The sequence below is a fragment of the Artemia franciscana genome, chromosome 17 (assembly GCF_032884065.1).
Source record: "Artemia franciscana chromosome 17, ASM3288406v1, whole genome shotgun sequence".
NCBI lineage: Eukaryota > Metazoa > Arthropoda > Branchiopoda > Anostraca > Artemiidae > Artemia > Artemia franciscana.
Window position 1 is genome coordinate 19,749,655 of NC_088879.1, and position 23,109 is coordinate 19,772,763.

General features: G+C 34.3%; 1 protein-coding gene across 1 annotated transcript in view; it reads left to right on the plus strand.

Moving 5' to 3' along the window:
- The window catches only part of LOC136037507 (protein LTV1 homolog), a 60,722-nt gene that overhangs the window by 31,925 nt on the left and 5,688 nt on the right, over positions 1 to 23,109 (plus strand). Inside the window, exons 8-13 of the mRNA XM_065720229.1 lie at positions 1 to 45; positions 2,108 to 2,334; positions 4,666 to 4,876; positions 6,197 to 6,381; positions 10,370 to 10,526; positions 17,769 to 18,005. Of these exons, the coding sequence (XP_065576301.1) occupies positions 1 to 45; positions 2,108 to 2,334; positions 4,666 to 4,876; positions 6,197 to 6,381; positions 10,370 to 10,526; positions 17,769 to 18,005 (1,062 nt within the window). The remainder of the gene's footprint in view (positions 46 to 2,107; positions 2,335 to 4,665; positions 4,877 to 6,196; positions 6,382 to 10,369; positions 10,527 to 17,768; positions 18,006 to 23,109) is intronic.

The window sequence follows — 23,109 nt, forward strand, 5'->3', positions numbered from 1 at the left end:
TGGGCCCCAGTTAAAACACCAGTGACGAAAAAAGAAGATTTGAAGGTAAGATAAAGCATTTTTTCTTTCGGTTGAATTATCTAGTTTTTTCGTGGTTCTTGATCATTTATAATTTTTGAGAAATTCATTTCCCATCATTTCTTCCTCCATTTTAAATTGCAAACAGTTGTTTGTCTGTTGACAGGGCAAGGTATTATTTCTTCATGTTCTTGTTCTTTTTCATACATCTTATTGCGTTCCTGCTAAACAAAACACCTTATTTAAAAAACTGGCGATTGCCAAATCTGACTAAAAAACAGGACGTCAAGTATTAATGCAACCAGATTTGTTTTTGGTGAAGGTTCCCATGGTTCTGAGACTTTATTGAGTATGTCTTCATGGCCGGACGGAGTAGATTCTTTTAAGGTGATTATTAACCAAAATAGTAAACACTAGCAAAGGTTTGTAGTTTGAGAAAGTTGCTTCTTTATTCATAGATATAAGTAAAGCATTGAGTTTGGCTGATCTTAAAATTCAAAAATCTTTAAGGTTTGGAATTTGATGATATTTTTTCTGTATTTGAATAAATATAGTTCATTTTTCCGTTCCCTCGTGTGGTATTGAATGGACATACGTATTACATGTGCATAATGGCGTTCCTCAAGGGTAAATTTTGGGTCCATTGTTTTATATAGTATAAATAAATGTATCGTATCTTCAAATATCGTTATCAATAGTAATAAGGCCAAGGCGATGTTGCCATGTTTTGCTGATAACTCTCATTTGACTATTGCTGCTTGGACTGAAGTTGAATCGTTAGATATTATGTGCCACAATATTAAGTGTATTGAAAAGTGAACGCGGTTAAACAAATTGCAATTGAAACTGTTTTATGATAAATACAGGAAGTACAAAATATTATCCTCTTTTACGGGACATAGATATTGGCTACCAGCGAATAAAACGTAGTGCTAACATTAGGTATCTGAGTTACCTGGGAGTAATTTTGATGTATCACTGAGTTTTAAAGATCATTTTGGAAGGGCTATGTAAATTCAAATGGCAGATGGCTAGTGACTCCCCCCTTCTCAAACAGCGTTTTCCTGATGTTGAAAGGCACAATCTATTGACATGTCAGGGGGTATATCGGTAAGATTATTATAGCTCTATATAAGAAGTAAATTAGCTATGAATATTGGTACTATTAGAAAACCTTAGTGCATGTTTCCAACAAGAATTATAGCTTTTTTTCACATGTTCATCATCTCTTCACGATTATGAAACTCAAAATTTTTATTTGATACGCATACCCTTGCTTATAACTACTAGATTAAGATTTAGCATTTGGTATGTTGGGCCTGTAATTTAGGAGAATTTACCAAATGAGTTCAGATCTTGAAATGCTCTACCGAGATTCTTTAAATTGTTGAAGCTGCATTGTTTTGAAGTTTTTCTTTTTTATTGGGTGTGTTGTTCTCAGCCGTCTAAGCTTAAATTTTCGAGAGGGGGGGGGGTGAATGGCAGTGTGTTTGTGTCGAGTTTTTATTTTTATTTTATTTTTTTTTGTGTGTGTAGTTTGGGTTTTGGATGCATCTCGTATGCGGATATCTTCCTGGGATTAAGCTAGTTGTTCTGCCGTGTACATTTCTTATATTACCTCGAATAGAAAAAAAGAAAAAAAAAGATCGGATCACCGAAAGACGTGTTCATATGTTTCTGCATAATTCTGGGAAATATTTGAATCTTGTGGATTATTTTTGGTCAAAAAACGTTTTAAAATTATTTTTAAATGAATTATGTGAGAAAAGTTCGTGTTTTTTACATTACACTTTTACGAGTATTAAAAAATAAACAAGAAAATCTCCATAAAACTTCAGTTTTCGGTTTATATTTTACAATTTCTTTTATAGCAGGAATCACAGCGTGTAAATAACAGCCAATAGTTATGCTTGTAGTTGCCAAAGATGACGGCAACCCTTAAAAGGGTCTTAGCACTCATCATACTTGAGCTCCGTAGGTTGGATTGCCAGCCCTTGGTGATCGAATGAATTTTGTTCTACATCGATATGTAGGCAAAGGTCTTATTCAGTATTTTACTTGTTTTACAATTAATGTTTTTTCTATTTAGGAAATCAGGCTAAAGCTTCCATCTTCTGTTTTTGAAAGTGATTTCCAAGAAGATGTTGGTTTATTGAATAAAGCGGCCCCACAAAGTGGTCCACGGTTGGATTTTGATCCTGACATTGTTGCTGGTCTTGATGATGATTTTGACTATGAAAATGAAGAAAATGTGTTACAAGATGACTTTATGAAATTTGCAAATTCAGATTTAAACCTCGAAGAAGAAAATGATAAGTAAAGTTTATTTATTAGAAATATTATCGAAAAATTAAAGCCGAAACATCATTGAGTACTGAATCAAAAACAAAGTTAGGTTTAAAGTAGAAGCTCTAATTTAAACCAAGACAATTGTTGTTGTTGTTATAATTGTGTCAACACAATTATTGTTATTAATAATTTATTAAATTATTATTATCGCTAAAGCCGAGCATCATTGAGTACTGAATCAAAAACAAAGCTGGGTTTAAACCCATCTCAAGTTAAAACTAATTTTAAAACTTAGTTAAAATTATTTTACGATTGAATATTTAAGACTAGAATCCCTAGTTACAACTATCTTTAACGGACCTTCTGATTGGGAAAACTGAGTTGAAACTGTTTTTGAGTTCTTACAGAAACTTATGTAGAGTAGAAGTCAGCTGAAGGATCTGTTAAAGAGTAGTATCTGTAACTGCTCGTCATGCTAAAAAAAAACATTTTAGATCCCTAGACTAGAATCCCTAGTTACAACTATCTTTAACGGATCATTTGATGGGGAAACTGAATTTAGTCTGATTTTGGATTCTAACAAAAACTTATATAGAGTAGAAGTCAGCTGAAGGATCAGTTAAAGAGTAATATTTGTAACTGCTCGTCATGCTTAAAGAAAAAAAAAACATTTCAAAAGAATTTTCCTTCTGGTTTTATAATACCCGTTCTTTTCTACGTCATTTCTTCCTCTTTTGGATTTATTGTATGATTTTTGTATCTGAAAGCATTAGTTCTTTTAAATAGTCTATCAAAATTTTCTGTTTAAAAGCTTGTTGCTTATTAATATCTTCTTTGTGTTTATTTTTCTCCCCTTCTTTGTAAGTTATATTCTTCTCCCTTTTTAACTTGTTTTTAAAATACTCGTGTTTGTTCATCTATAATTCGTCAGAACTTTTCATCCTAAAATATCTGCGGTTTCGGGTAGTGCTAATAAGTTTTTTTTTCTAAATGACAATAAAATAACCAAAATTATGTGCATTGAAATTAATTTTTTTTATCATATTCACGATTTTTCTGTGTTGGAGTATGATGACTTTATTGTGAAGCAATCTTTAACTACCGAATATCTGTCATCTTTATGTGGCATATAAAAAAATATATTTCAAATATACATTGTTGAAAAACGTGAATTAAAAAAAAATGTACACGTCAAAAAAAATCTTCTTTTTATTGTGATTCCAAATACATAAAATGCAATAAGCTTAAAGTTACCCATAAAAAGTTACTAGTATAACCAGATATTTATGATTTGCTTTTTGAATAATTTTTCCTTGCTTTTGATTTTCAAAACTCTTGCTTTTCATGATTTTCAAAAGAATCTGCTTTTTATTATGATTACAAATATGTAAAATGCAATAAGCTTAAAGTTATCCATAAAAAAATGCTAGCACAACCAATTCTTCATTATTTTCTTTGGCACTTCAAGCCAAGCTTCTTGGGTTAAGTAACCTTTCTATGTTTGTAATTGTTTTATTTTGATTTTTTTTAAGTATAAATAAATGATTGATTGATTTAAAAATTTGTCCTTGCTTTTGCTTTTCACGATTTGTCAAAAGAGTCTTCTTTTATGGTGACTCCAAATCCGTCAAATGCATTAAGCTGTAAGCTACCGATAAAAAGCTACTAGCATACGCGAAAACTCGTAATTTTCGAAAAACGGAAGAAATACCCCAAAAAGGGGGCACGATGTGGGTAAAATTCACGCCATCAAATTTAGCACACTAGAAAACCTACAGCAGTGGTTGCATGTCCTTGTCAACAAAATGTGTGATTTATTTGTTTTTTGTTTTTTTTCCTTAGGAGTGACTGTATTGAACGAGTGACCTCAGGATAGAAAAAGAGGCCATATTTTGAAGCGACTTTGAAGCTTATAGTGGTCTATTTTAAGCATAAAAAAGGATCTGATCTGAGCGTATTAGCGTCTTCCATGATTTTGGCCAAAGACAGCCTGAAAATTAAAAAATACAGTCTTTGGCACATATTTTCCAAATTCCTTTCATTCCGTTTCGGGGGGAGAGGGGATCTACCCCCCAGTCTTCATTTAGTTTTTGAAGAATACTGTTGGACAAACTGTGCAATATGGATGCTGCGGAGTGGCAACTCTCTTTTTATTACAGGAGTGTTTTAAGTATAAAATAAAATATAATGTTCATATGCTCTGCGCATGCCTGCATGGCAAAGGGAGGGTTGGGAGGCATCTTCTTAATACAAATTTTGTCAAAAGAACTCCACTCGTAGAAAATTGAATTGTATACAAAAAAATGGTTTTTCATTAACTATTGATCACTTGATCATTTTTTTTATATTTAATTATAGTATCAATGATGATGAATGGAAAGATGAAAACAGTGATGAAGGAACCATTTGTGACAGTGAGGATGCTGGAAGTGGTCGTTTTTCTTTTGATGATGAGCAAGATCCGTTCAAAGATGAAGAAACTAAAAGTCGGTTTACAAGCTATTCCATGACAAGTAGTGTTCTAAGGAGAAATGACATGCTGACTTTGCTAGATGATAGATTTGAAAAGGTATAATTTTGGTTTCTTTCTGCCCTGGTCAAACATTATCTGGTTTTCAAATTTGTTGCCTTTTCATTATTTGAATAAATTATGGTATTAAAACACAAGTTGATTAAAGGGGAAAACATTTATCAGTGCCATCTAGATTACACAAACAAAACACTTAATCATCAATGTTATTTTGTAACCTATACTGCTAGTGCTTTACATTTCTGTCCTGAATATACTGTTTTTTCACATATTGCCAAATTTCTTTACTGCTTGGGGGCGATAATATTAACCTATAACTTAAAAAAAAGACGAATTATCATGTTTAGCGTTTTGGCTGATGCAAACATATGTGCGTTTTTGATGCATCTGGCTTGGAAAATCGATGCATGTTGCGCAATCTCTAACGAGTCTAATACGGGAACGAGAAATTCTCTAGTTTTGGATTGTGATTGAATGGGTGAATAGAGTTAGGAGTTTGAATATAATGGAAGTTCCTATTTATTATTACCGTTTTTATACGTTCTTTTCATTTTGAACGGTTACGTAATACATCAGACACATACTTAAGTAGCATATTTTGTTCCGTTAATAATTGATTTGCTATGCTTTTTATCAATATGTTCGAAAGGGACACTTCATTTATGATCCACACTTTAACCATCCGCATCAATCAGCAGACATACTAGGCATTACAACAAATTAGAACCAGTCATGTGCCGTACGAACAGATTCACAAACTCCTTTGTACCATATTCCCAAGTTCATTTAACTAGTGAATTGAAAGTTCTGCTATATTTCGTAAGTGTAACTAACAAGTGACCATTTTGTGATTGTCAAAGTAGCATAATTTAGCGTTCATTTTTAAGTGAAATGATAGCTATTTCATTAAACGGATACGAATACGAATTATTACTTCATTTATAATAAAAAACTATTTCATTTACAATTTCGTGGCCATGCGCAGAAATCTGTTTTGGGAGAGTGATAAGATGACTTAAACAACGGGGGGGGGGGGTAGAAAAAGGGAGGGGGTGGTTTTTAATCTTGAATGTCAAAATTTTCAAAATATTAATATTTATTTCGTGGCCACGCACAGAAGCCTGTTTTGTGAGAGGGGTAAGATGACTTAAGCAACATGAGGGGTTAGAAAAAAAGGGGGGGGGATGGTTTTTAATCTTGAATGTCAAAATTTTCAAAATATTAATGTTTATTAATATTTAAACAGTGTGTGACACTCTTCCGGTAAGCTCCCCCAATCCTTTTACCTGTGCATACTTTTGCCATAATAATACTGCAGTGCTCTAGCGAATATTTAGTAGACTTCATGGTGTGTTCTAGATTTATGAGCAGTATGACGATACAGAAGTTGGAGCGCTTGATACTGAAGAAATTGATGGATATCTGAACTTATCAGACGATCGGCTAATTGATCTCGCCAAGGAATTTGAACAGAAAATTGAAGAAGAACGCCTCATTAGCGATAATATGGTAACTCCTCAAAAGGAAGACATACTTATTATAGAGTAAGTTGTTCCATTGGTGAATCATATTAATGACTGACTATTGTATTTAAAAACTACCTAACGCCTCCTTAATTACATTAAGTACGTATCGCATGCTTAAGTATATAACGTGCTTAAAACGCCTCATAAGCGGTAATATGGAAACTCCTTATAAGGATGACATAGTTATTATAGAGTAGGTTTTTCTTTGGTGAATCATATTAATGACTGACAACTGCCTGACTATTGTATTTAAAAACTACTTGTCGCCTTATTAAGTACGTAACGCCTCCTTAAGTACATAACGTACTTAAATCATCTCATAACATACTTATTATAGAGTAAGTTTTTCCGGGACTTGACAATTAAACGAAACACGCTCAAGAATTACGCTTAGGTTAGGTCTCAGAAAACCGGTTTCATAGCGACAAATGACGGGTGACAGAATGCATTAGACTTGTATAACTTGGGCTATATATTTGTATATTTGCCCATTAAGGGCAGGCGTGGTTGATTAGGTTAGGGGTGCTATCCAAATACTTTATGGTTTGGTTGATTAGGTTAGGGGTGCTATCCAAATACTTTATCCCCCCTCTAATGTGCAAATATATAGCCGAAATTATATTATTATATAAACTAAAGATTATATGAAGACTATATTTCATTAGGATCAATCTAACTCGAACTTCTTGCGTATGTTTTGTTTAACTAACAAGTACAGTTTTTCCTTTATGTCTGTGAATGATAATTCTTACTGACTGAATATTGTATTTATTGACTATTCACTGTTAGTCACTTTTACCTTCCTTGTATCCCTGACCATGGAGCCTTTCGAGGGGGAATAAGTGTATTGTAATTCCATTTTGAGTTGTATTTGTATTGTATTGTATTGAACAATAATAATAAACTTCTTCTTCTTAGTTCTATGACGACTTATAATTACTTACGACACGACTGCCTGTCCTTGGATTATTCTTTACGGTTGATTGTGTATGGTTATGCTAATTGACCTATGTAATAGGATAGATGAGTAGGGTTAAGGCCTCATTCAAGTACTGATCTATATTAATCATTAATGTAGGAAAACAGTCTTCCTTTTCTTCTTCTGTCTTTCTTTTTTGTTTATAAGGTTAATTTTTTTTTTATCTTGTGTGTTTATTTCTGTGTTTGTGCTGTTGCATTGGTGATTTCTTTTTTCATTGTATAAATAAACCTCACTTACTACAACCGTCAAGGGAAGGCAACAGAGCACCTGATAAAGGGTTGCAATTCTTTGACTCTTAAACCGATAATTCAATCAATAAAAAACATAAATTAATATACTCTCTCTTACCATGAACTGAATTTATTTATTTTAATATAAACCTAGCCAACCTTACGAAGAAAGGGGTGGATTTCTAATTACTTTCAGGATTCAGTCTACTTTTTTCTGCTTTATCTGCTTCTAGCCAACTAATAAATGTAGATAACCGGCTTAGAGAACTTGAGAACTGGAAAGTCTTGATTTTCATTAAGATACCAAATATACATTTTTTTATTTATGTATATTAATATTATACATGGAATGAAGCTTGTGTGAAGTTTCCTGCAAGTTTCAAAACAAATAGATGTCTTTTTGATAGGAAAAATCAGTAGATATTGTGCATACGATTGGCTCGAAAAATGTTTGCCTTACATAGTTAAGACTAAAAAACTGACTAAATGTCTCGGTTTATTTACGAAAACAATATGACGCTTAAAATTAAGCTTAATTGACGCTTAATTTAAGTATATATAATAAATTTCCTCAATAAGGTCAAAAAGAAAAAAATAAATTTTGCTGTACTAAGAAAGAGAACTTTAAGAAAAGAACTTCTTATTTTGCGCATCTGTTAAATATCATATAATATTTTATATTACATAATTGAATTTCATGTTATAAAAAAGCAGTGGCGGTTTATGTGGGATGTGCTATGTAGGCGAAATTTGATCAGTAGTTATTCAGCAGTTAATAAGTTAAGATGTATCTACTGTTGGTGAGACAAAATTGGTTGATATTTTTTAGTTGTGAGATAAAATAGGATGTTTATTTTGAAAAATTTCTGTCACAAAGTCTGAATTTAAAATTTCGGGGTCAATAAATAAAGACAGGACTAACAAAAAAAACAAAAAAAAACAACGAAAACCAAAAGAATGGCAAGATTTAAATTATCAGAATGAAAATCCATTCATTAGCCATTATTTAAACTAAGATTGATAATAATATATTAAAGAGATAGAAAGCGAGTTGAACTTAATAAAACGGAAAAAATAAGTTTAAATATTAAAAAAATAAAAAGGATATTAAAAAAGGAAGGAATAAAAACGCGGACAATTACAAAACATGGGCAGCGCCTTTACCAATTAAAAAGAAGAGGAAAATTCGCCGAATTTTGAGTTGTTTGAATCTGTAATGTGGAGGGAAAAGTTTTTTTTATATCTTGAGGGAGAGTAGCGAAAGGGAGACAAGGTAGAAACAGGCTGGATAACTGCCTGAGGAGGGTGGAATCTGGGTGGGTAGTGCCTTTTCGCAAAAATGGATTCCCTGTAAGGATTTGTCGCTATATTTTTTTATGCAGTCACAGCATCCTCTGTCCTTTACTCAAATATTTCTAACCCAGTTTTTTTTTAAGGAAGAGAATTCGGGACTTTAACCTTCTTCTAAAATTATTTACGGGGCTCTTTTGGATAGATTCAATTTTGTCTGAATCTTCCTTGGAAATGCAGAACCGTACAAGCATATTCAAAATGAGGGCGGAAAAAAGGAAGTATAAATCCTCCAAGAAATGGAAGGGGGGAATGTCAAGTTTATTTAGAAGCAAGAGGAGGAGATGGATACATTATCTTTATGAATAATATTTTTAACATGCAGACCCCACAAGAATTTAGGAGTCTCATTAATTAAAAGAAGGGTAGGGAAATTTCAGAAGGGATAGGATTAATGAAGTGGGGTGGATACTTAAAGAAACAAATAGGCATTGCCATGGATTTAGAAGAGTTTACTTTCTTGTCGAAGTTCAAGCTAGCTTGTGCAATGTTATTGAGGATGCTCATAGGGTCGCTCATTAAAATGTGTCAACAATAAGTTTTGCTTGGTATTGGTGGCTCTCCTGAGGATAACAGTTACAGGTCAATTTTGTGGTTTTTTGTGTTACAAACCAGATTATATTGTAAAATATATCAGTAGCCAGTCAAACCGAGTTCACCAAACAACTGGTGAAGAAGGCGAAATGTTTGTTTTAGTTTTAGCTAATCCACCATCTTTTTTTTTTTTTTTTTACATATGCTTGTTGATTTGTTCCTAATATATTAGTGTTGGTATCTATTGCTTTTGAATATGCTAATGACTTGATCGATTAGAGCCGATCAAGTTGTGTGACACTGTTACCCGAAAAACACCATACTCAATACTATTGAGCATTATAATATTCTGTATCTCTAACTCACGGCTCTGTAATATAATAGTCGTGACTTCCCGCAAGATAAGTCTTAAGGACCTTCCAACACGGAACCCTAAAGAATGGCAGCCTAACATAGGGCTTTTTTGTCGTTACGTCCCCCCTCCCTAAGAAAACTTCCTTTAATGCACTTTTCTGGATTACTTCTCTGGCTCCCCTTCCCCTACCAAAGATCTAGATCTTATAGAAAACGTAAGCTATGCTAAACGTACGATTAGAACTTTTCGTTCTAATCTGATTTGACTCTTCCCTTTATTTTGATATGAAAAATAGGAGATAAGGCTTAAGCGAATTCAGACTCACTTCCGAATAGATAAATTTAAGCCTCGTTTACAGGCTGTCAATTGGACATAAAAAGTATATGATATGTTCCTATTATTGTTAGTACTCTGTAGAGTAAGATGCTTTGGACGATGGAAACAGCATTGTAGATTATAAAAAAGATTGTAGGAGACTTTCTAAGGTACTTTCTAAGATAGTTTCAAGGTTTTTATTTTTACTTTAGTATTTATGATGTTTTTATTATAATGTAGAGCCGAGGACACCAACACTGAGGAAGAAGATGATTGGGATCCCTATGCTACATCATCGGATGAAGATGAACGATTTGACTGTGTTTCCATACTGACTCAAACCCCTAGATCTGAATATATGCCAACCATTATTGATATTCCCTCAAATAAGCCAAAGGTAAAATTTAACGTTATAAATTGAAACTTGTCGTCTGCTTGAGTTTAATGATTGGTTAAAAAAAATATGTATATTCTTGTGTATATTAAGATAAATATTCGATCCTAACCACCCACTTTTGGGTCTTCGTTCAAGCTCCTATCCATAGCTAGAAATTGTTTCTATATTTTTGATATCTTTCTTTTTTGTGTGGGCCAAATCACAAACGTTGAAAAAGCTTTGTAACTCGGGATATGTGGAAACTTCAGGTTGGGCCTGAAGTAAAAAATGCAACCATCAAAGTGGATATCATATACGAGATCGAAACGTGCATAAAGATAATATTAATAACGATAATATTTGTAATAACGTATGTAAATTGTAATATTTGTAATGACGTATGTAATGTATGTAAATTGTAGTATTTGTAATAACGATAATATTAATAACGATAATATTTGTAATAACGTATGTAACGTATGTAAATTGTAATATTTGTAATGACGTATGTAATGTATGTAAATTGTAGTATTTGTAATAACGATAATATTTGTAATAACGTATGTAACGTATGTAAATTGTAATATTTGTAATGACGTATGTAATGTATGTAAATTGTAGTATTTGTAATAACGATAATATTAATAACGATAATAACCATAAGCTTAAAGATAATATTTTAACTGTAAAACCCAGAAGCTGTCTAAATTCCTGTCTCAGATAAAGGAACTCGTTAGTTTTGCTGGTCCTTCATTAAATATGTAATCAAAATCTTAAATTTTACCGGAGTCTGACCAGCGATGTTTTTTCACATTTACAGACAAGTGTTACCAGTAAATAGGTTTTCTCAGATCGGACCACTTGACTGTAGTGGGATCATCTTGTTCTTGAATTCTGATAGTTATTATGTGTTGCAAAAACTTACCAGAAATCTTAATTCTAACATATAAATCTGAATTCACTTCCTTCATACACATGTTTGAGTCAAACCTTTTATTCTTGCTGAACTTCCTAAAGCTTTAATAGCTCAGCTTGAAAGTCTGCCAAGCGTGTCGGAATAATCTCAATTTCTGATAGGTGCCCCCCCCCACAGAGCCGCTTAAGTAGTTTCGCAACTATGTTTGTATTCAAAAATTTTTATGATTTACTCTGTCTATGTAGGCAGCGCAATAGTCTAAGTAACGAATGATGTGGACACAATGTATCATTCATTTATTTAATTTTTTTGAAGGGAATTTTTTGGTCTTTTTCTTTTTTCTATTCGACCAGGGGACTTCGTATCGAAGGAGCTGTCATTAGAAACCTCGAAAATGGCTCATTCGACTGTTAATCAGAAGTTTTATTACACTTTTGAGATTCAGAGTGATGGGTGTTTGGATACCCCCTACCCCTCACCTGGAATTTTTCCAAAATGTATCCGATAAAAATGTTGAGAAGGCTATTTTTGTCGTAGAAACTTCGAAAAAGGCTCATTCGATTAGAAATTGAAAGGACTAGTTTCCTTTTTAATAGTCGAAAGCGATTGGAGGGCAACTGACCCTCCTAACACGCCCACAATTTCCACAAACACATCCAATAAAAATTTTGAGATAGCAATTATGTTCAACCTAGTTGAAAGGTCCAGAAGCTACGTCTTTGAGGATGACCCCCCCCCTCCAGGGCCCTCAGGACAAGGTTCCAGAAATGTATCTGATAGATATTTTGAGATAGTCATTTTGTTCCTCTTAATTGAAAGGTCCAGCACAGTCCTTAGGGTAAGGGTTATAGGCATGCCCTGAGGGTATATAAGGTATGTATAGAAAGGTTGATCGTGTAAACTTCAGAGGAGGCTCCTTGGATTGGTAATCAGAAGTTCAAGTACTCTTTTTAAGATTCACTGTGAAGTGTGGATATCCCCAAACCACACACACCTCGTATTTACCCGAAATGCATGTGATTGAAATTGAAAGGGCCATTTGTTGTCGTAGAAACTTCGAAAAGAAATCTTTTCGATTGAAAATTAAAAGGGCTAGTGCCCTTCTTAATAGTCGAAAGGGACTGGAGGATAACCAGCCCCTCTTCCACGTCCACTATTTTCCCAAACACATACAATCCAAATTTTGAGATAGCTATTTTGTTCAACGTAATCGGAAGGTCTAGAAAATATGTCTTTGAAAATGCTAAACCCACCCCACCCCTACAGCCCTCAGCCCTTTTTAAGGTTGAGAGTGTTTGAAGGGTGGATACCCCCCCCCCACACACACACTTCGTATTTTCCGGAAATTTATCTGATAGAACTTTAGAGATGGCCATTTGTTGGTATCGGAACTTCAAAGAAGGCTCAATTGGTTGGAAATTAGAAGGGCTAGTTCCCTTTTTATTAGTCAAAAGTGATTGGAGGGTAACACGCCCCCTTCTTTCCACGCCATCAATTCCTAGGACACATCTTATAAAAATTTTTAGATAGCCATTTTGTTCAGCATAGTTGAAAGATCTGAAAATTATGTCTTTGACAACCCCCATACCTTCTCAAGACCAGAACCTAATTTGCACTTTGCTGAAAAATGGCTGTGGGTGTCAGTTCAGTATATATATATATATATATATATATATATATATATATATATATATATAAAACTAATATATATTCCTTAAAATTTTAATATTTTTTATCTATTAAAGTTTAAAAAGTTGGAACATTTAGACGTATTTTGTCGTTTACTGTCGTAGGACGGAATGATTAGAATGGCACTTGTTCAAAAGCAGTTCAAAGATCACATAGCAAGGCCTTTTTTGTTGACACAGCTCCTTAGAGTCTGATGGTCAGGGTTGTGGGCTGTAACCCGGGGGCATATAAGCTTTTTATGGAAGTTATTGTTATTTGAATTTTAGAGGAAGCTCATTTGATTGGAAATGTGTAGTTCTAGTTCTCTTTTAGGAGTTGAAATCGATGGAGGGCAACTAGCTCCCCGCCTCCCTGACAACTTGTTTTCCCCAAACGCATCCAATGAAAATTGTTAGATAGCCATGTTGTTTACAATAGTCCAAAGAGCATATCACAATGGCTTCAAGGTGGACACAGCCCTCCTGAGCCCAGGTGCAAGCGTTGTAAGTTATGCCCCGGGCATATAAGGCTCTTATGGAACGTATGATTGTATAATCTTCGGGTTAGATTGGGCTCATTCGATCGGAAGATTGAAGATCTAGTGCCCTTTTTAAGAGTCAAAAGTGAAAGGAGGACCTCATCCCACAATCTCGTCAATCCCCAAGACACATCCAATCAAAATTTTAAGAGAACCATTTTGTTCAGAATTATTGAAAGGTCCAGTAATTGTGTCTTTAGGGATGTCAGCCTCCCCACATTGTCAACTTATATTATTAATTTAGACCTTCAAGTGTTGGTTGTGAGGGATTTTGAACTAGCCAGAAGGCACTGTATGTATACTTTCAATACTACCACTACAGTTAAGGTAACTAATGACTATAAATGTATTAAGATAAAGGGAACGTTTAAAAGTTTTAATTAAAGGAAAAAACTGTATGCATGCTGGTTTTCAAAAGGGCATATAAGCAATATTATAGGCAGCACCACTCTATAATAGCTAGAAATATCATTGAAACTTTTAAAGGAGTTAATTCAATTCAGAATTAAAGGTTGTGGTGCCCTTTTTAAGAGTAACAAGAGATTGTAGGGCAAGCAGTCCTTGTCTCAAGCCCCATCATTTTCCAAACGCAACCAGTCAAAACTTTGAGACAGCCATTTTGTTTACCATAGTAGAACAATCTGCCAACTATTTCTTTTGGGATATTAGGCATGTCAACCCCCCGCAATTATGTAATTGACCCATTATGTTGTAAAACTAAATGTTGCTTTAAAATAAATCAAAAGGCATTGTGTTTATGGTTGCTTATGAGACACCTCAGCGATATATCGAGAACGACTGGAGGTATTAAGTTGAAACTTTTGGGAATACTACTGTTACTGCTTTTGCTCTTACAATTTAAATAAATAAAAAGAGTGTAAGTGTATCCAGGTTTTCTAAGAGCATAGATAGTTAGATATAATCTTCTGCGAATGATATAATGCTTTATTTTTTAGGTCAAATTCAGAATATATAAAATTGAATTAAAAAAATACTGTTTGTGTCTGGATTAAAAATTGTTGAAAAAGTTTATCCGAAGTATAAATAGCAACCCATACTGTGGCTTCTTATAGAAAAAAAAACTGAAGAGATATAAAATATTATTTATTCCACGAAGAAAACTATGTTAATAAAAAACGAAGAGAAATTAACTTAAAAGACTTTTTTGTTTTTACAAAACGTGGCATTTCCCGTGGGAAAATGCCAGGTTTTTGTTTCTGTAAATTTTTCTATTTATTACTCAAAGAAGATATATCGGCTGTGGGGCCGGGTAACTACTGCTTATATTTAACACCTTTAGATTTTAGTCCATCTTCAATTTGAAACCGGTGCCTGCCTGCTTGCCTGCTAGATTGGAGCTTTTCACTCGAAAGCAGAAACATGGTTTGATGGAACGAAGGTTTGACTGCATAACTTCAAATAGTTCTCTCTGACATAGGCTATAAAACTCCACTTCACTTCACACACTATAGGCTCTGGCTTAAGGACAAGCAAAAACCATCCTTTTTAGCCCGAGGCAAGAGTTCTACTAAGCTTTCCAAAATGCAAAGTAATATTCATCAATCTGGCCTAAGATTCACACTTTCTGTACAAACCGGAAAGGTTACCACTATCTAGGAATGGGAGCTCTTTACTTTTCATTGAAAAATTTGTTATGTGGAAAAAGGTTTTTAAATTCATTTCTATGATAAACCTGACTCATCTACCAAACAATAAACACAAAAAGCAATAAAAAGTAAAAGACTGGCAAAAGAATACCCAAATTAGAATTGAAGAATGAAAATCCATTCAATAGATGTCGTTTCAACTTAGTTTGTTCATAGCATCTTAAAGAAAGTAAAACCAGAAAAACTTGATAAAAAATGAGCATAAATATAAAAGAAATTTTAAAAGGGGCAAGCAAACAAATATAAAACATGGTCAGCGCCTGTGCCAAATAATAAAAAGAGGAAAACTAGACGGTGTTTTTTTTTTTTTTTTTTTTTTTTTTTTTTTTTTTTTTTTTTTTTTTTTTTTTTTTTTTTTTTTTTTTTTTGGTAATGTAGGGGACAATGGTTTTCGGAAGCACAAAAACACAAAACCATTAGGTTTTGTGTTATTTGTGTTTTTGGAAGGCTTTGAGAGTAAAGGGGAAAGATAAAACTTTGGAATTTTTGAGAGTCGGTGAGAGAGAGTAGATTTGGAAATTGATTTTAAAACGACTGAGCTATGTAAATTTAAATTATAAGGGGAAGAAGAAATGATTTTGGGCAATCAGAAAATAAACCAAACGGATAGTATTATTACCTAGATAGTTACTTTGTTAACGCAGTGCGGTTGATTTGTAATTTGTGGTGAGTCTCTCGCTTATTTTTTTTTCGGGCCGCTTTGTTTAGAATTGCTCTTTTGTAAATGTGCTTAAGGTCCAGGATGTTGAGCTGTTCTCTCCAGGTGGTTTTTCCCCCGAGTAACCCTGCTGTCCTTAATTGGTTTGGGTCGAAGTTTTGAGATAAGTATTTCACTCAAAATATTTGAACGGTATAAAAATGTTCTTCCAGGGAAATTAACCCATATTGTCCTAGGAAGAAGACCTTCCAAATCATACAAATGTCCAATTCGTCACATATACATTTTAGTAGGCAGGCTGGGTTTGTACATTGTTCAGACTGTAATCATGCAAAAATGTAAAACTATAAGATCAGAATACAAATTAGGTCTGTGAACCCTCGAATAGAAAAGTTTGTAACAGTACCAGCTAAGGTTTGTCTCGGCGTAAGCATGAGTCAAGTCCTGACTCGGTGTGAAAACGAGCCAAGTCCTAGTTGCAGAGTGACTCGGTGTAAAAATGAGCCAGCCTCCACGTAGGGCAAAACAAGGAAGTTTCGGCACAGTAAAAAGCTCAGCTTGACTCGACTCAGAAAACTAAGATTATACCTGAGTCATTGTAAAAGAGAGCTGAATCGGCGCAAAGGACGGCTAGAAATGAGCCTAGGCCTGATTTGTCACAAAGACTTACTCTACTTGTTTTAAACAGAAGCCAAGTACTGACTCAGTGCAAAAACAACTTAAGTCTCAGCTGTGGAATGACTCAGTGTAAAAAAAAATCTAAGCCCTGACTCACTACAAAAATGAGCTAGGAAAAATAAAAATGAACTACGGTGTGAATCGGTGTTGAAAACAGCTAATTCTTGACTTGGGATAAAAATCAATAGAAGTCAAAACTTCGGATTTTCGACGAAGGGAGGCAAAAACGGGCCAAGCTCTGACTCAGTTTAAAAGCGAGACAACTTCTAATTTAATGTAATAACGAACCAAAACTATACGTTGTGCAAAAACGAGCCAAGGCCTGATTTGCAACAAAAACTAGTTGTTGGCGGAAAGAGGAGCTAAATCCTGACATAGCATTTGATCTCGTAGAAAATCAAGATTTCAAGTCTGATTGGATACCTTTAGGTACACATGGCAAAGTTGGACTGATAAAAGGCGAATTTGGACAAACACAGGTCAAATATTGACTAAGTGCAGCCGTGACCTAAGTCAAAGCTACGGAATGATTCGGTGCAAAAATGATCCAAGTCATTACTAAATTTGAAAACGTGTTAAGCCCGAAGTACAGAATTTCGGTGAATTAATGCAAAAACCAGCTGATTTAAACTAAGTACTGACTTGGTGCATGAAAAAGGGCACTTAGTTGTCCCACACTGTCAATTTTGTTTGCAGAAATGTTGGCAGGTAACACTTTGTTTAAATTGGAAACTAGCAAGGGTTTACAATCTTCATAATGAGAGGTATGATTTGGGTTCTTGATTCCTCTAACACGAAACCCTCCGCGGCCATGCTACTCACTTTTTTTGCAGAAAGGTAGATATGTTTACCTTGTTTGAATCGGAAGTCTGCAAGGACTTTCAGTTTAATGATAAGAGATACAAAATGGGTAGACGGCTCCTAAAACACCTTGCCTCCCTCTCCATTGCCATAATTTTGGTAGAAGGGTAGATTTGTGTCACTGTATAAACTGTAATCATGCAATTGACGTCAGAAAGTCTTGTGCTAAAATAACTCGTTAGCAGCAGGAGTAGTAGTTGTTGTAGTAATAGCAGTAGCAGTAGCAATAGTAGAGATTTGAATCAATCATTCTTTTCTGACACATTTAATCTTGTAGAAAATCAAGATTTCAAGTCGGACTGGGATACCTTTAGATACACTTGGTAAAGTTGGACTGACGAAGGCGAATTTGGACAAACTGGATCGAATTAATGAGGTAGAAAAGAGGACGAAAGATTTTGAAGATGATTCTGAATCACTTCTTTCGACTTTGTCTGTAATGTCAATAAGGGCAAAAAATGAAACTCCAGAGGAAAGACGAGCGAGAAAAAGTGCACTGAAAGAATATAGACGTGTAAGTTTTTTTTCTTCTCTTTTTAGTGTGTACCTGTTCTTCTATTAGTCTTTACAATTGTAATTGTTTCCTTTTTATTGGCTTTCCAAATACAAAAGTTGCAAAATACTTCGTGTTCTGAATCTTTCTACCTTTAATTTACTCTAATAAGCGCTCATAATGCTTTTGAAAATAATTCATAGAGACGTTGAAATACGCGAATTATCTAGCTCTTATGTTCTTACTATAAGAACATAAGAACCTTATTGAAACGCAAATGCTCGGTTTGTTTTACCCTTTCTAAAGTGCCCACAAATAGCTTTACAGTTTGACTCCCATCCCTCTCCCCCTCCCTCCCTCTCTCTCTCTCTCTCTCTCTCTCTCTCTCTCTCTCTCTCTCTCTCTCTCTCTCTCTCTATCTTTTTATTGAACTTAGGACTGTTGGCACTAAAGCACAATTTTTCTTTCTTTTTTTTCAGAAAAAGCAAACTTTGAGAAATAAAATATTCTGTTAATAATTTTGTTCGATAATAGTTTAATTTCTACTGCTGATTGTGGGCATGCTTGGAAATTTGACTTTAGTATTTGACAATAATTAAGAATACTTTTATAGCTTATTGTTTTGTACTTGATGACGAAGAATTTTAGTCTTTTTTGTTCTAAAATTGCCTCCAAACCATCACCATTTCAGTTCGAAAAAGAAGAAAATTTTCCCTACATATCTGAGAGACTTAGTACCTTTTGATTCGTTTGGAGTATTTTGAAGCCTAAATATTCAACAAGAGCCCCACAATTTTTACTTGACAAAATAAAGATATTGATTATACTATATCTGTAAACAGATTTTTTTTTTCTATTTTTGCAACTTTTCTTGAAAGTAGTCGAGACGTTGCCAACTATATATATATATATATATATATATATATATATATATATATATATATATATATATATATATATATATATATATATATATATATATATATATATATATATATATATATATATATGTATGTGTATTATATATATATTATATATATTGGCTATATATAAGCCAATCGAAAAAAATAAATTTCGCCCCCATATTTACCCTAACTAAGAAAAGATATTTTCAATACCTTTTCGGGCCCTATCTTCGGAGTAACCTAATTGTTGTTAATTTTTCCATGGCTATAGTGTGGAGGATATCAACTTCAATCTGATTTTCAAAAATGTCCAGCTTGACTCAGGGATTATCAGTTTTAAATTTTATGCCATCCATAACAAAAGTATTGTTTCGCCCTTTTTTGGGAACTATTTCTGTTTCTCTTTCTCCTTCTGTAATGGACCCCATATCCCAAGGAACTGAGGATATACGTTTTGAGTCGACTGGAAAACTTCCGCCCTTTTTGAAGAACGTGTGACCCGAAACAATGTTTTTTTTGTACATTCGGGTCCTCTTAAGTATGTGAGTTTTATTGATGAAGAGCAGAAAGTATGTTGGCCAATTTTTGGATCCTCTAATGCTCCCCCCCCCTTCCTCCAAAAAATATTTGTCTTCTTTGGCCCAGGAACCCTGAAAGTTCCGAGCTATTGGAAAGTCAAGATCAAACATTGCTCCTTTTTTACCGTAAAGCCTAGCTCTAAACGGTTAGTAATTTGTATAATTTACCGCTGCTAAGGCCGTGGAGGGTATGTCATCCACGGAACAAACATATTGAACCTTTCGACGGCTTCGGACAAAATAGACGTTCATAATTTTAGTCTAATATCATGTGTGTGGGGGGGGGGGGGTGTATGAGATGCCGGATAGCAAAAAGGATACGGGCTCTAGGCTGGATGCCTTCTAATTAATTTTAAACTCGAAAAGGGCGCTAGAACCTTTTGACGGCTTCGGACAAAATAGACGTTCATTTTCAATAGTGTGAGCTCTCTCCTAGGTTCACATTATTATTCGTTCTATATGATGAAAGCAAACAACAAAATATTCCAATGGAGACACATAGGTCTCTGGTTTGAGCGTAGTGGGTGATTATTCAGTTCTTTTGAGTTGTATTAACCATTAGCTAATCTTAAGTTCGTCTCGGGAAGTAAACTTACAGTCCCGTTACAACCCAGCTTTGTACTCTTTTTCTTTTATAAATCCAGACACTCAGGATTGAAATAAGGCTAGGGAGGGAAAGGAGTACAAGAAATAGATGCTAAGAGGTACTCTTTAAAAAATTCTGTAACTGTAATCAGTTGTTTGAATGTATGCTGGTTTTACAGCAAATATGTTTTCGCTATTTTTCGCCTCGCTTTGCCATACTCAGGTGCTTACACTTATTTTGATGAACTAAAATACTTTGCAATAAAAAGGAAAGGCGATGTGCAAGAAAGATTACGCATAGAGATAACTAAAAGGAAATAATTTGAATTTTAAAATTTAGACAATTTAAAAATTTTTACAGGGTACGGAAATAAAAAGCAAAGGTAAAAAATACGCCATCGCAATTCACAGTTCCTACCGGTGGTACTGATCTCTGTTTCATGGCCCTTCAGGCAGGAAGTGCTATCCTTCTTGTGTTTTTGCACATCCTTCCTATTTTGCTTCCCCAGATTTCTCCCGGTGCCCAATTAGAGCTGGGTTGGTTCTGGATGAGCTTAGAGAGTTACACAACTGACTCCGTTTCAAACCAATTAACCAGCGTCACCAGGACTCGAACTCCTGTCCTCACAGACACGGGATTTCATGCGTAGCATGCTGACCACTTGGCTAAGACAGCTTTTTATGGAAAGAAAAACGGTAAAAACCAAAGTAAGAACAAATTTTGTTGAAGATTCTTCTTTAGTTCGCTTACTAAGACGTATAAAAAAGCGGAGTTTTCAGGGGGTGGACTTGTGAGCAAGAAGATGAAAAATAAAATCGGACTCGAAATCCGTTAATAATATATCTATTATTATAAGTCTATTATTACAATATTATAAGTTTATAAATATAAGTCTATTAAACTCGGAAAGTGAGCACGCTAGCAATATTCTTTGTACAGTGATTCCTTGGCAAACCCTGCCAATGCACAAAAGTGAGGCTAAAAAATATGTTACTGTGATGGCATGTGGGAAACGTGCATTTCAACACACCGACTAGACCCTGTGCCAGACAGAAGTAAAAGTCTTTTGAATGGGAATTCGCATCTCTATACTGACCATCTATAATCTAAATATTTTAAGTTTTATTCACAATTAAGAAGAAAATCCCTGTGGCTATAAATTCATGCGGTACTTGTGTATTATTCAGAACACACTCAATAAGTGAAGTTAGGTTCTTTCGTGAAACAAACTACGATGCAGGTACATTTTATGAGAAAAACCGGTTTCATAGCCACAAAAACAAAATTTAATTTAGTTTGCTTCGCATAGTGATAGAAGATGTGTCTGAACATGGATTTTGAAATGAAGATTTGGGATTTGCCAAAGACTGAAAAAGAGGCAATTATATTTTTCTAGGATAAGGGGCTGTTGCCCACAACAAAACAGTGCGTCAATGGACACAACATGACTTAATACTCTTACGAGAAGGAACATTTTTGTTCCTTCTGTTCCTATGTTTAACCTGACGTGAACCACAAAATAATTTTGTCGACTGTGTTCTGAATAATACACAAGTGCCCATGACTTTATATTCTTACAAGAAGGAACATTTAGGTTAGGTTTACCTAATTAAAATGTACCTGCATCGTAGTTTGTTTCACGAAAGAACCTAACTGCACTTATTGAGTGTGTTCTGAATAATACACAAGTACCATTCATGCTAAAAATGTTATGAATACTACCTTCTGTATTACCTTTTCCATATTTCCCCATGGTTTCCTCATAAACATAAAAGTTCCGAGCTTAGCTGTTCCTTTGTCATTTTATGTTTGAGTTTGTGCTTAATGAGTTTGTGTAGTAGTAAATGGCAGTGTTTGATGACGTAATCACGTCACAAAAATAAACACATCACTGAAGTTTTCATTGTTCAGATGTCTTCTGTTTTACGATGTTACTCATACGTCTTGAGGGAAAGAAAGATATGATGTTGGACAGAGAATTCCATTATTCATTTCAAAAAAGAAAATGAACAATTGACGATCTAAGAATTGTTTGGAATACTTTTCTCAGTCTTCAACTTTTTTTAGCCTTATATTTCTGGGGTGGGCCCATTCACTAAGGAAAACCTTAAAGAAATTGTATTAAGATCAAAGTTTGAATTATTTGTGTTTAGTAGGGATAGAAAAGTGTTCTTGTACTCGCTTTAAAAATTGTGCATTTTAATCAAACAAATTTATATTTTTACATCTTGTTTTAGTTTTAATCAGTTGAAAAACATTTTGAACTTATTGCTGACGTATTTTAGAGCAGCCAAATACAACCAATTTGTAATAGAAATATCTTTGAAAGAGTTCTTTTCTTTTTCGAAAATTTAAAATTTTCAAACCATTTCAAGAAAATTCTTCCCAAAACATAGAGCGGACAAAGATAATGAGAAAGGAACAAAGATAGATTAGAAACACTCCAGGAGCATAACTTTTTTTCTACGCTCTTATAGGAGAGGTTCTGTTCAAACTGTAAAATATTGAAAGTTACACGAAAATTATAGACAATAACGGTGAACACAAAGCTCAACTACCTTCAACTCAATCACCGTAACTTGCCCACCAAAAAACAAAACCACCTTCAGCACAACTATCACTTATTTCAACCACCAAACAACTCAACCACCTTAAACCCAGCCACTGTATAACTCAGCCCCTACATAGCTCGAACCACCTTAAACCCACCCATTGCATAGCTCAACCACTACATAACTCAACTACCAAATATTCCAACTACTACTTACTCAATAATGAATAGTTGAGTATAAAGAAGATATTATTCCTACAAACTAGTAAGGGTCTAACCTGTGCGGTTTTTACGGAAAGTGTGGACCTCAGGCCGGATTGATGAATATATCATTACATTTTGGAAAGCTCCGCAGAACTCTTACCTGGGGCCAAAAAGGATGGTTTTTGCTTGTCCATGAGCCAGAGCCTATGGTGTGCGAAGTGAAGTGGAGTTATGTAGCCTATGTCAGAGAGGAGTATCTGAAGTTGTGCAGCCAAGCTTTCGTTTCATCAAACCATGTTTC